The 14,720-nt window shown below is 35.5% G+C and overlaps 2 protein-coding genes across 4 annotated transcripts in view; both read right to left on the minus strand.

Annotated features, from left to right (window-relative positions):
• Nucleotides 1-6,511, minus strand: part of Sap47 (Synapse-associated protein 47kD) — a 70,757-nt gene extending 64,246 nt beyond the window's left edge. For 2 of the 3 annotated variants that reach the window (XM_018546907.1, XM_018546909.1), the window contains exons 1-2: nucleotides 6,183-6,511; nucleotides 119-319 (exon numbers count right to left, since the gene is read on the minus strand). In XM_018546907.1, coding sequence (XP_018402409.1) covers nucleotides 119-319; nucleotides 6,183-6,325 — 344 coding nt within the window. In that variant the 5' untranslated portion in view covers nucleotides 6,326-6,511. The remainder of the gene's footprint in view (nucleotides 1-118; nucleotides 320-6,182) is intronic. The other variant, XM_018546906.1, reaches the window with a different exon arrangement.
• A 2,585-nt stretch (nucleotides 6,512-9,096) lies between these two features.
• LOC108779445 (mitochondrial pyruvate carrier 3) lies at nucleotides 9,097-13,985 on the minus strand. The gene is made up of 4 exons (XM_018546877.1): nucleotides 13,681-13,985; nucleotides 11,715-11,755; nucleotides 10,423-10,619; nucleotides 9,097-10,062 (listed from the first exon to the last, which is right to left on the minus strand). The coding sequence occupies exons 1-4, from the start codon at nucleotides 13,763-13,765 to the stop codon at nucleotides 9,999-10,001; spliced, it is 387 nt and encodes a 128-aa protein (XP_018402379.1). The 5' UTR covers nucleotides 13,766-13,985; the 3' UTR covers nucleotides 9,097-9,998.
• Nucleotides 13,986-14,720: the final 735 nt, after the last annotated feature.

Here is a 14,720-nt window from a genome sequence, read left to right on the forward strand (position 1 = left end):
GTACATTTAATTTCTGCGAAAATTACCCTGTCGCAATATATCGTTGATGATAAGAGAGACATTACATATGCAACGATCTAATAAAGCATAAATAAAATATAAATATATTAACGCCCACCTGCTTGCATCGTCATCCTTGACTTGCTCGCTGACGGGAGGCTGACTCTCTTCAGGCAGACTCTCTTCTGTTTCGGTTGGCGGAGGGGCCTCACCTTCGGCAGCCCCAGCGCCGCGACTTAACCCGGGTATACCGCCACTCAACCAGCCGGACATTTGATTCTTTACTCCAGCAAACATTTCCAATTTATTGCCTTTTGGACTGTAAGAATACAATGTATCTTAAGTGCGCTTGTTGCAGAGAAATGTGAATTTAAATGGAAATTCTGAACAAAAGGGATTCTACGACTTCACTAAAATATGGATTCTGTACAATATATTAAAGAGAAATTGAAGCCCCTCAAAGATTGCGTGTATTAGGAATATGACAACGAAATATGAGAGAATCGTTTGTATTGATAGTGACGGTAAAATTAATCAAACAATGTGCAACGTTAAGCCAGCGTGACCGGTGTGAAGCTGGCGCCAGACTTTATCAAAAATAAAAATTGATAGCACAGTGCGTTTGTACTTCGTTTGTACCGACTTTTATTTCGTTTATACTTCACAGTACAAAAAAAAGTAAAATATAAAAAACAGCCAACTATAAGTTTTTTAATCTCGTTTATGCCATTCGAAAGAGAATCGTTTGTATCCATTTGTACCTCAAAGAAGAATTCGGAAATACAGCGCTTTACAGTTTTGGTGTAACTCCTATATAGCGAATTTAGCCAATTTTCAAGATATCGAAATGAGACCAACGGTACTTAAAAGAGAATCAGCTTGCTTCTATTCAACGGAGATACAGCTTTTCCAAAAAATAAAAATCGCTGTATCTCCGAACCCCTTTGAGGTACAAACGATTCTCTTTCGAATGGCATAAGCGAAAAATCTTGAAGTTGGGCGCTGGCTGTTTTTTATATTTCACTTTTCTTTGTATTCTTTGAGGTACAAACGAAATAAAGGTCGGTTGAAACAGGTACAAACAAAGTACAAACGCGCGCTATGCTATCAATTTTTATTTTTGATAAGAGCGGGGCCGCCAGTTTCACATTGGTGCCAGCGTGGCTCTTACAATTAGTAACATGAAAACAATAGAAAATCCTGAAAGTAAACGCAATTTAATTGCAATACAATGTTCTGTTTGTATATTTATATACATATATATTATAGAACACCCTCAATAGACACAATGGAAAAAAAAATATAAACGTCATGTAGCACGATAAACCGCAACGAACAACCGATCGATTAATTAGATTAGTGCAGAGAAATCGGATTACACGAGAAAGCGTGGGCTTGGATAGAATTACAAACGCGACCTTTTTAATCACTTCCTCAAATTCGAGAGCATAAAAGTTCCCTCTCGTCTAAAAACTTCTTCACTGCCAAAATTTAATGTCTCCCGCTGGAGAGACGTGAAAGCTCATACGTCATGCCACATCACAGTAGAAAAGCAACTAATTATCAAGTCAAAGGACTTGCAGAGACAAAATTCCCATTTGCATTAATCGTGTTATGAATTTGGTGGAACAGATAAGGTCAATGAAAATTTCGACACAAGTTTGTAAAGCCATACAACTCAATTTACATATACGATAGGATAACAATATTCCCACACACTTTTCTCTTATTAATATATTCTTAAAAAATATGTGCACTTGAAGAAATTATTGTATTTACATAGAATTAACTACAATATTTTTTCTTTCCTGTTTTGTAATTTGATTCCTTTAATAATTCGGTATATAATAACAATAAGATATAATTATAGAATAGATAATGAAATATTTTATATTTAATTCTGATATACATTGACAGAAGTAAATGAGATTATTCAGTAATATACAATACTAATTTTAATTCAATTTTCACTTATCTTATTTTTTGCACAAATGGATTAGATAAATTAATTCAAACAAATGTGATTACATTTTAGAAAAGTACGCAATTTCACACTATATACTTTTTCTTAAATGTACAAATTACACATAGGGGAGAATGTCCTAATCAGACCGTGTTCCAAATTGGACCTTTTTAATTTAAATAAATACAGTTAAGTAGATTTGCGTGCTATTTATAATGTAAAATCCTTATAAGACACCAAACATGTGGCAGTACTCTGTCGTAACGTTCATAGAATAGACGTAAATATGTATTTTCGGCTATCATGCGAAAATTTGTTTAAAAAAGAAAATCCTTGTAAATCATTATTTAAAAGATGTTAAAAATTTGAACGGTAATTGATTTAAGATAATTAAAGAGTGTAGAATTCAAAAAAATATCAAGAGTTTTGTGATTACTTTTGCGGTAAGCCTAATTCATCGCAGAAAGAAGGTTCGCCACAACCTGGTTTGTGGTGATCGACCGACAAGATCTGGTCTAAGAGACACTAAATCGATAAAATATCATGTGTCATCAAACTCAGATTGATGGAATTTTTTTTAATATAAACTGTATTTTTATCTTTGAGTCTCAAATTGCTCGTTTTTACTCAATACTAACAAAAATTAATTAAAATATTTCAAAATTCTATCTAAAATTCCATAAAAATAGGAGAGGAAAGTGCATTTTTACACTTTCCATTATTGTTCGACACAGGTAAGAAATACGTCAAAATGATCTGAAGCAAAAATGAAGGAAATTAAATGATCTTTCGAACGGCACCATTGATTTTATGATCGGACTTTGTTTACGCCTCATAGAGAACAAAAACTGCAAATAGGTCCGATTTAAGCCACTCTCCTATATATTCTTATAGTAATCAACTTATTTCAATGCATAAAGAGTATCAAAATAAAATGGTCGAAAAACGAAAATATGATTATAGATATTTTCTATTTTAAATAAATAAACGTAATAAAACATATATATCTCTAAATTCTAATAATTGCGTTTTATGATATGTAAATGATCAAAGGAATCGAATTGCACAGATAATATCACATTTCCAGTTAGAAAATATCTCGACATTTATACCATGTAAAACACCATGAAAAATACGTAAAATAGATTTTTGCAATGAACATACATACGTGGCAATAAATATTTAATTCGAATGACATTTCTATTGGAAAAGGATATGCGAATTCGTCGTGTGTAAACCGGTGGCGTTATTGCGAATCAAGTGCTCGTGTACTACTATACGATTGCCATTTTGCGAATTTGGTGTGACTGTAGTCGTCAGGTCGATCGAACGTGAAGCATCACGGAAGATTGATTTTGCGCGAGAGTGGACAAGTCACATTTGACGCGTTGTCATTGCGCACGCATAATTTCGCAGGAAGCACAACAATCGGGGAGCATAGGCCACGCGATAATCGTTGCGAAGTCGCGGAAGCGGTTTGTAAGAACACTTTATGAAGGCGTGAACACGATCCTTGGATTAACTAGAAGGTGCATTCTGCAACAATCTGCTACAAATGGCTACAAGTGGAGAATCTCTTTTTAGTTCGATCGAGATTACATATATTTTCATTTTCTGCGACGAAAATAACATGCATGTGTCGAGAAGTAATCAATAAAAGGTTAAAATAAATGCAATTAATTTTCTATAATAGAAATACCAAAATATATATATATATATGTTTGTTATTATTTCTAGGTTATAAATACAACGCGAGCGAATAAAATGTGGCGGCTAGCGTTAAGGGACGATCTCGCGTGTAATGGTATATCATAAATATGTACTCTTTAAAACGTTTAGAGTAAAATCTCACTTTTAAGGATTGAAAATTGTTTTTTTTTTCTTCCGAGACCGGCTCAATTTTCACTCTTTGTACAGAGATTCCACTTCAAAAGAATTTAGAGAGTAAATGCGACACGTGTTATGAATCATGCCTGAGCGTAAGTTTGAGCGTAGAATTTATACGCTCAGGCATTTCGGCGTAAATTTACACTCGACTGTTTAAATAAAAAATGTAGCAATTTTAAAAGGGAAGAGCTCCGAGTAAAACCGTGCAGGTCGCAACTTATCGTTTTGAAATTAAACGTATTCGTAACAACGTGTATCGTCGATATACGCGATTGCAAATTAAAACTTTCAAATGAGTTTTTGCATAAAGTTGCGTAACAAACTGCACACAGAAAACGAACGCACGTATTAATCGCATAAAATTATATACGGCCCCATCGGCGAACGTTTTATCGAAGTTACGAATCGCATTACAATTACTGCGTATACACAGTCATAGAGATGTCTGTTGTCGCAACACGTCAGAAGCAGATAACAGGTGATGATTATTATCGGCAACTGCAGCACAGCGCAGACTGTGGACGCAAAATTGCATTTGTCATGATTTTAATCGAAATCGATAGATGAACATCTAAACGACCCATCCAACGCGAGATAATCCGTTTCATCATCCAAGTCAAATATATAGGATATGCGCTTTCTTCTCACTGCATTGATATATCAGTCGTTCTTCAAATAACGTTCTGCTTCTGTTACTCATCAAGAAAGATGGAATAATGTTTTTGTAGATTTATGTCGTCGAAAGAAAAACGTCGTCCATAAATATCGCCGCGGAGTTTTAAATTTCCTGCGAAATGTTGATTCGCCAATCCACGGTTCTATTTGTCATGTCTATTTGGCAGTTTTTCATCACTTCGACAAAGTTTTCGCGATAAGACAATCGATTGTCCGGAAAAATCTTCCTGCAATTTCAGAACAAATATATCCAAAATAATAAGAGAACGATTATTGTTGAGAAAGAAAATTAAAGGCGTACAAAATCGTAATTTGTTTTTGTAATATCATTTAAAAAAAAAAGCACCTAAAAATTACCGGAAAGCGCTATAAAATATAATAAAATAATATACTTAATGTTTTTGTTATATTAATAAATAATGTAATAAGCTTAAAGTATTTTATAATTATATTGTAATAAAAATATTTATATAAGATTTAAACGATTTCTGAAAATCCAATTTCAATTTTAGCAGGGCGACACAAAATGCCATAAAAACAGAATCGACGTGAGTTCTTTCAAGCTATCGCACATTATCCGTCCTTAAAACGAAATTAAATATTTAAACTAACACGGGTCGAAAAAGAGGAGCGAGAAAAACATTTAGGAGAAAATGCTGAAAACGAGACCGAGGAGGAAACGGAAGTGGGCGTGCGTCGGCGGGATCTCGCAGCGACCGTTTTTTTACGAATTCGGCGAATGTCGTCGCGCTAGTTTACGTAAGTCGGGCGTTATTGATCTAATCGCGAAAACGCGTTCTTCGAGGCGTGGAGATCGTGCCGCGAGTTTCGAACACGGCGTGTCCTTTCCGAAGAAAAACAAACAGGAAAACCTGAAGGAGAAATTGTCGGAATAACGTGTCCAAAATACGAACATATAGACGTTCGGAAGACGCGTGTAATTAAGATGTCCTTTCGACATCCTCTCGTAAAGATGTCTTCGAGACATCTTTAAGGCCGGAAATCGGACTGCGCATTGAAAATTGAGATTGAAGATCGAAAATTGTAATTCAACCACAACGAGGATAAAGAATAATTTTAGCTCCTATTATTTTGATGAGCCAAAATTCAATCTTTCAATCTCAATTTTCAATGCGTAGTCTGATTCCGGCTTAAGACACCAATATATGTGCCGTCTGGTACAGCTACGATTTCTCAGGATGAGGGGGGGGGGTCCCCATAATCGCGACTTCCTCCGCTCGTTAATTTCACGAGACTTGCTCGCGACAACTTTTCTCGTTTTATTCGCGAACTCGGCTCACCTCGACTCTCAGGATCAACTATTTCCTGTCGTCCGGATGTTGAACCTATCGGAATCGTGTGGGTTTCGAATTTTCCATCGTTGACGGAGAGAGAGAGAGAGAGGGTCCATGCAAAGTGGAGTCGCGAGAGGATCGATTCGCGGCCAACTTCACGGGGCTGACAAATTCGCGGCGCAGTTCAGGACGCACGACGTTCGGACGTCACGGTGAGTAACGGCGACGTAACGACGCGTTAACGGACGGCGGCGAACGGAATTCGTAATGACAGCCGCTAGCAGACGAACTGCCTCCCCCCCCCCCCCCCCCCCCCCCCCCACCAGCAGGTTATGGCAGTGAACGCGAACGGCGTTACATACCTGGTGTTGTTCTTCTTCTCGAGATCCGCGCTGGTCTCGACCTCCGGCGAGGTGGGTTTCGGCACATCGGGGGTCGGCTCGCTGCCGTTCTCGGGCTTCTTGCCCATCCAGGTGGACACCTGATTCGTCAGGCCGGAGAACATCTTGCAATGTGTGCGTCGGCGAGCCTAGAAATGCTGCTCCTCTCTCTCTTTCTCACTTCCGCCTTCGATCGAACACGTTCCTCGCTCACGTCCTCGCCGGAATCGAGCGTTAACTGTCACCGAAACCTAAATAACGCGGGACCGGAATAACGACGGGGACGATGATACCTCGTCCGTCCTCGCGACAGCGCAGCCACGAACTGCGTAAGCGGCACGTGCACGCGCGCAGCTCGCGCTGCGCACCCGTCTCGCGACGCCAACGGCCTTGCGCGGCAGCCCCGCGAACCACCGGCGACGTCGGCGTGCCATCGATTGCACGCGTCTCGCGCCACCTGATTCTCGGGGGTTGATCCGAGTATTTTCGAAGCAGATGGAAATTATAAAAGTGAGCGATCAATTCACTGGGAATAAGATTATACTCCAATGAGTTTGCTCGTTTTTCTAATTTTCGTCTCACCTCTCAATGAAAATTTTACAAGACAATCGGCTCTCTCTCGGATTACAAACTAAAAAACGCGATCGAGAGTAATCGAGATAATGCGCGAGATGATTTTAGATAATAAATGCTGGTTATCCAGATAATTTTAATTTGCGGAGAAAGTTATATTCGTTAACCTGGAAACGATGGGTGAAAGACGATAAAATTGATACGCATCGTACAACGCGATGCTGAGAATTTTGATAGATCTGAAGTTTGCCGATGTAACGGCAAAGATTGATAGCAGGGTTCAGGCGGAGATTTATATATTCAGGGATGGGAAGTAACTCGTTACAGTTACTTTTTTCCATCTGTAACTATAATAACTTAGTTACATTTTACTAGTAACTAATAGTACTTTTATAGTTACTTTATACAAATTAAAAATTAATAAGAATTTTTATTAATATTTTGGATTAGTGCTGGAATCTAGAATTTATTTGCAACTTTTAGCTGAATAGAAAACGAATATTGTTTGTAAGAAAACATTGTATATGTGCTATTTCATATTAATTTATGTTACTTTAACGAAAAGCGTTTTTGCCATACAATTTTCTTCTTCAATACAATTTTTATAACATGTAAATAATAAACCAGTCTTTTTTTTAATTGTCCTAATTACTCTGATGACCCTGTATCATTCTTATTTAATATTAGGTGAAAAACACGGGTAAAACGATACACGAAGGCAGTTGGGTAACGTTTCTGAATGCAGCCCTAGTACCGATGCTACTAGTGAAAATCCTGATGAAAAAGTAACTTAAAGTTATTTCTTCAGTAACTGTAACGAATTACTTTCCAGAGTCAATAACTTGTAACGGTAATTAATTACTTTTTCAAAGAAAAACTGTAACTGTAATTAATTACTTTTACAAAGTAACTTTCCCATCCCTGATGTATATGTAATATCGCGTTATTTCTTTTTTAAATATTTTTCTTATGAATAATCATGAGCGTATCCAGGATTTCAGTCGGAGGAGAGGGAGCAAAAATTTATCTTCTCTTCGCATAAAACTATTATTAAAATACTTTAAAACCAGACTTTGAAAATCTTCAACAAACTTTCATATGAATTAATGCATGAGCTACGAATAGAACAATAAGCATTCAATTTTTCATGGTAAAAGTTCTCATAAATTAATTGTTTTTCTTTATCAAAATTTAAAGGAGGCAAGGTTCCTTCGCATATAATAATATCAGCAATACGTAACGCCCTGTAACATATTGGATGCATCTTATTTTATATTACTGTTATCTGGAGCTATGTGTCTTTTTTAAGAGATACGCGTACATAAGACTGCTTTTCTTTTAAGAGGCGCAGTCGACACAAATATTCTATCCTTGACATTCAATGAATAACAAAGGAAGAGCAAACTTGTGTTGACTTTTAAAAGAAAAATAGTCTAAGAATATAAAAATTGCTACGTTTTATTTATAAATACAATGTTTTAATTTTTATGACAAACTTCGAAAGCGTAATTTGACTCAAAATTAATAATGTAAAAAAAATTTTAATTGAGTCTATAAACGGGGGAAAAAGTTAAAGTTAAAAATTAAATCCCTCTTGGAAAATTAAACTGTAAGGATATTAATATTGTAAATAACGATGATTTAATTTATTCTACACAATATTTGTTTTCCATAAATATTTTTCAAAAAGAATCCAAAACAGTAGATTTAAGTAGCAAAGCAAGAATTGTCAAAATTATGAAAGTAAATATAATAATTTTCGTTCTAATATATATATTTAATAAAATGAGCTGTAGATTTGCATTGTCAAAGATTCAAGGTAACTCAAATCTCACGACAAAGATTTAACAGATGGATTAATAAAATGTTTAATATTATAATCAATAATATGAATATACGTGAATTTGTGAGCTTGATAATTACGTGGTAGAATCTAAATTTCCTCTTAAAGTCTCCTCAAGCCCCATGACATTACACTTGTCGAACATATCGACATCATCAGCATGATGAAATCCATTAATCAGACGAGATCTCTACCTTACTTTGAGTCTTCGATCGGTAATACGAAACATCCGAGTTCTCTGCGTTCGACAAGGATACGAGACGCACATTGTTCTTGTTAAGGCGCGACATCGGGTTCCACTCAAGTGTAAACACTATTTTACTGCCCGATAACGTAAGAATTATCTATAACACCTGCACACTCCAATGTCAAACATTTTTATCTTCCGGTAGTTACCTCGCCTACGAATACGAATAATGAATTGTTTACTATTTCAGAACGCAATGACATTAAAAATATTTGTAATTTTATTTGATTGGAGCAAGGCAGTTACAATGATATTAATTAAAATGTTACGATATTGACACATATATATATATATAACACTTTATATTACGTAACGTCGATATGTCATGCAGAAGCATCGTGAGCATCGTTACGTCTCGAGGTAGAACGCACGTGGTGCACAACGATCCAATACGTGTAGGTACAATCAGGTGTTATCAATGAATCGATAGCGCACCATATGTTACATACGATGCCTCAAATCCATCCGTTACACCCGATTATTCACAACTCTATTCCTTCTGTGCCCTGTGTAGTTGTACTTTCTATCTATCTAATATTTGTTTATCGTACAGCATCTGAAGTGAATGTCATATCGTGCATCATATATGTATATCACAGTTTGGCACCAAGAAGTCAATCGACCTTACGTAAAATTCGCTACATTTCTTTCGACCGAACATCTAAAAGATATCGTGAAGAAATTTGAAAAATCATGAGACGTTGAGACAACGTAATGCTTCGAAGTATTCTTCAATTGGTCGAAATTCTTTAATTAATAAAATTCTCTTCCTTCCGATTGATCAACTACATTAATGATTCAAAGCATTTGTAGTGAGACCGCATCCTTAGGATTATTCATAACAATATTAATTCGTTTCATCAAAGAATTCATGCTCGATCAAACGTAATTGTATAACTTCTGTATAATTTTTAAATATTTAAAGTTGTATATATTATATGTATCACCGATCTATCTTTCAAGTTTTTTGTTCGTCATTAAGACGTATTGGTCAGATACATTAGACGTCACTACTACTCGTCCCGATGTGCTAAATGGTAACATAAACGTTTCACGAAACGCGAAGTAGCGAAGAATTAAGTATTCCTTTTTTTTTTTGTTTCCTAGGAATGTATATCTATACATGTAGTTATCGTCAGTGAGCTGCATCCGACGGAATCGCCTTCGCTGTCTCCAAAGCTGCTTGTTGGCGCTGATACCTGAGGCAAATGTTAATTCGGTAAAGTCTTTAGAAAAATAGCTAACGCTAAAGTCACAATATCAAACGATATAAATTATGCAAGAAACTATAAACAAAACAAGAAAATGTTGACAAACTCGTTTAATCAATTCAGCTTCAAGATAGCTTTAAGAGAATTCTGCAGAAATAATATTTTTATTTTATAAATTAACTGAACGCTCGTTTCTCTGGGAAATTTAAAGAGAAATTTAACAAATAACAATAACGTAACAGAAATATTTGTAAAACGTAGAAATGAAAATATCGAAGCGTGAATCTGTTAGATGAATTTTATGCAATTTTATGGTGTAATCTACTGAAATTACGTCAAAATAATTACCTCAAAGCTCTCGTTATTTGATATATCGCCGTAAACGCGACGAAGAGGTTTACGCTAAAGAGATTCCAGTTTCTCGGGGTGATGACTAAGGAATATCTGGTCCAGATTAATCCCGTGATGCCCAAGGCACAAGATTGGCTGATGGAGATTTTGTTCACTGGTCTCTGCAGGTCACCGAGGCCAGCAATTACGAGACCCTATAAATTGTAGAGAGAAAGAGCGATTTACATAATATCCTTGGCGCATCAATATTATCTTTTTTTTTTTACGCATGTTGCACGTGTATACAAAAATCTTTCGCAATCTTAAACATTGAGCATATTTAATTGTTTTACGTTTGGTAGTATTTTATAATATTTTTATCATTTGTGTAGATACATGTGTAAATTCATAAAAAAATAAAAAAAAAGCCAAAGTACTTTGTCCTTTCCTTTTCGATTTTTTTTTAAATTTATTGAGCCTTTATTACTATATATATTATAAAAAATAGATTTTATAAAAAAATATTTCCGCTGTAAAATCAACGTACAAACATAAATAGTAATAACGATTTATAATATATGTGTTATGGAATTTATATTTATTTATATTTCGCACTTTATAGCGCAATATATAAAATGTCATACTTTGTTAAAATAAATGTTCAATAAAATTAGATTTCAAGCAAAAAATGAGAAAGATATATCATGTTTATTTCTGAAAACTGTCATGCACCTATTAAACATGTAACATCATTATATTACGAATGAATGTAGCATTTAGAGTATTCCTGCAACATGTCTGTTTGGTTGTTTGTTAACATACATTACGCAACTACCTCGAAGCAAAATTGTGTGTCTACACGCAAACTATTATTCAATCACTTGATATATCACAATGATATTTTTAAAAAATTCTAAGAAAGTGAGAGTAAATTGTATTTCAAAGCTGAAAGATAAAAAAAAGTCTCGCTACATTAATTAGAATCTGGCGGATTTAATCAGAGAGGTATAATTCAGACACTTATAACGCGCTAAATCTATTAAGATAATAAAAAATTTAATTACGACAACTAGAATTCTAATTTATATGATCAAGATTCATTTTGTTTCTACTTCTTGTTGATACAAACCGACTTTTCTCAGCATAAAGAAAAGCTGAAGACATTTATTACGAAACTCTATCTGCACTTTGTGTTTATGCAATGCCGTTTAATTGCTCTGGATCTTTTCCATTTATTTATTATTCGATAACTCATCAGAATCACGATACAATAATATAAAATATTGAGGGAATGAAACAATGTCACTAACCCATTTGAAGGCAGGTGCCCAGAAGAAGATGGTTTGTGGACCTAAAAAAAGACACGCAATCGATATAAGCACTTGTTTTAAAAGGATAAAAAAATTAAGCAAAGATTTCCAATAAATTGTCACAATGAAACAATTGTATCATTGATTGGAAAAACAGATATAGCAAATTTATCTCGGAAGAGTGCAACATCCTAATACAAGGCTTCGGATGGATCGACTGTGCTAAATCTGCAGTCAGCCTATATCTTTCATACAATTTATTCGAACTCAATGTTCGTAGCATTTAATAGAAAATATAGAAGAGTAATAGAAAATTCGTAATATGTAAAAAATAATTTAAAAAAAAAAAAGAAAAATAAATAACCGACTTCAAAGGTCCATCGCAATCAAATCAATATACCAGCACTAGTTATTGGTGCATCCTCGCTGTAACGTATATGCCCTTGACTCTATTCGCTCTATCTATTAAAGCTTCTCTGCTCTGATAGTTTCAAGTAAATTCGTCAGAGAGCAACTTTAACACAGACACGAGGCCTCGTTTCTCTCCAATTCGGTGAAGATACAATCGCCCAGTCTCTGCCAGCTACGTGAAAAAACATGTTGGAAAATAGGACAACTCGATAGAACTCGGTAGAATAAATAAATATCAATCATTTTCTCGATCATTCAACTCGAGATTTCATACCTATAAGAATAATTTCGTTTTATTCGTATTATACCACGTCGATTACTGTTCTACATCTTAAAATGTATAGTAAATTCGCTAAATATATACTATTTATGTACATTGTTATGTTTATCGGGAATATTTATTATCTAAAAAATGTATAAAATATTATAAATTTTTATTCAATGGAAAATTAATATATATAATGTTAATAATATGCAATTAAATGTACAATTTAATTGTAATTTAATATTATTAATGCTGGTGAACGTTTTATAAGCTTATGAGAAAGTTATGTGCGTGTGATATCAAATTAATTTCATCTATATATTTCTATGAAATATTATAAAACAAGATGAATTCAACGTTATTATTGATTTCTCTAATCTGATATGATCTGCTACAATTTATCAGCAATTTTTGTTTATCTTCCTTCCGATTCACGAGTGCCTGTTTAATATTACAGATACGCGTTGTAGATTAGTCGTAACGTATAACGATAAGATTGCAAATGTCAAGTGGCTTCGAGTATTTAGTCACAAGGTTGAAAATATTGCCAAATGAATGAATTTTGCACGTCTCGATTAGCCCGGATTAGTTTAATACAAAGTGTGAAATAACGATAAATCATGATATTGAAGCAAGTTCATTAATTCAGAATATATACGTAGTAGACTACTTGAAAAAATGCGACCTCGAGAAGACTGCATTATAAAGAGCAGTGTTTGCTATTCGCGTTCTATCGTCGGCAAGTCGCCAAGTCTTACGATATCAATATGCGGAAAAATGTTTACGTCACTGCACCTGATAAACCGAGATAAAACTAGAGTCAAAACATTTCCGCATTGCACTACCTTATCGTGGTTCATTGCTAAATATCAATAAACAGAACCTAGCGAATATATTGCATTAATTTAATTAACTCACAATTAATTACCGTAAAATTAGTTCGAAATTTAAAAACACCACAATTGATCCAGAATAGAATAAAACCAAGTAGTAGGCTTCGACTAAGATTGAAATTTGACCAATGAGGGTAAAGGAATTTTAGCTCCTATTATTTCGATTAGCCAAAATTCAATCTCAATCTTCAATGCGTAGTCTGATTCCGGTCTTAGGTCACCAATCTCGGAGAGGAAGATATCGCATTTATCCCGAACGTCACGTGGTCATATCCGGCACACATTCCTCTCACAATCAACGAGCCTATTACACGCACACATCACACTCGCACACACGTGTGCACGGCACGTGCCACCTGCTTGACCCGAGCTGAACGATCGACCGCCTTTTACTAACCAGCTGGATGTTTCCACAGAGGCTGCAGCTTCTCGGGCACGAGCTTGCCGATGACGTTCATCGAGTTCCTGTAGATCACTGACATGGCTGTAGGGCCCGGGGAGGCGGTCGTCGACTCTATGGGATGACTACTTGGAGATCGGACACGAAGTAATGGCAAGCGGCGGGCAGACGATTCGCAGACGATTCGCAGACGATCACGGCATCCGCACTCCGCGGCTGAGAGACGCCAAGTGTGCGGATTGGTCGCGACGCTCGCGTGGCTGCTCCCCTCGATCTCCCTGTCCTTTTACACGAATCACATGGAGTAGTGGCTCCCCGTTCAGACCGCGCCAGAGATCGACGGTTTACACGCGCCAGACTTTAAAATATTTTCTGGCCGCCGTGGCCGAAACTTGTGTGATGACTACAATGCGGCGTGGCTGCACGCAATCGCAATGCCGCTACTAAATGCTGCTAAAGCGACGAGGGTGGGACACAGAGGTTGCTACGATGCCGACCCAATGTGTGGAAATATGGACCGATCGATGGAAAAATGCATGGATCTTTATAGAGAAATGCGAATTGGAAAGACTTTATGATTTTCTCCATCATTTCAGATTTATTACCGATCTATCGTTTTAATGAATTTCTTACCTTGAAAATGCATTCATCATCAATGATTCTGGTTACCGCGCTACATATTTTTACTTGCACGAAGAAGACTACTCATCCAGGAGTCGAAACATGTCACAAGTTGATGATTTGAAGATTTGCGATATTGTAAAGTTATTATTTTAATTCTACGTTATTTACGTTTTTGACAATTTTTACATTTCTTTTACGTTCTGACTAATTCATTAAAAAGAAAAAAATTTTTTTTTTAATTCTGACTTTTAATTTGTCTTTCTACTTCACTATTTGTTTATAATTTTCTGTTTTTTCCAGGCGGCTCATTAAATTTCAAAATGTAAATCTAGTTCGCAGACACAGTTGTGCTCAAGAAAATTATAAAAATGTTCATGTTTCTTATTTTCAGTTTAGATTAAGAAATTAAGCTC

Source organism: Cyphomyrmex costatus, unplaced genomic scaffold, assembly GCF_001594065.2.
Source record: "Cyphomyrmex costatus isolate MS0001 unplaced genomic scaffold, Ccosl1.0 scaffold6, whole genome shotgun sequence".
Lineage (NCBI taxonomy): Eukaryota > Metazoa > Arthropoda > Insecta > Hymenoptera > Formicidae > Cyphomyrmex > Cyphomyrmex costatus.

What these genes read in the sequence shown, in the direction of transcription:
- LOC108779445 (XM_018546877.1), bottom strand. Translation starts at nt 13,765, where the DNA reads ATGTCAGTGATCTACAGGAACTCGATGAACGTCATCGGCAAGCTCGTG. An exon ending in GGGCACCTGCCTTCAAATGG is followed by an intron (nt 10,620 to 11,714) that starts GTTAGTGACATT and finishes TACAATTTATAG; the next exon opens with GGTCTCGTAATTGCTGGCCT. An exon ending in CAAATAACGAGAGCTTTGAG is followed by an intron (nt 10,063 to 10,422) that starts GTAATTATTTTG and finishes CATTTGCCTCAG; the next exon opens with GTATCAGCGCCAACAAGCAG.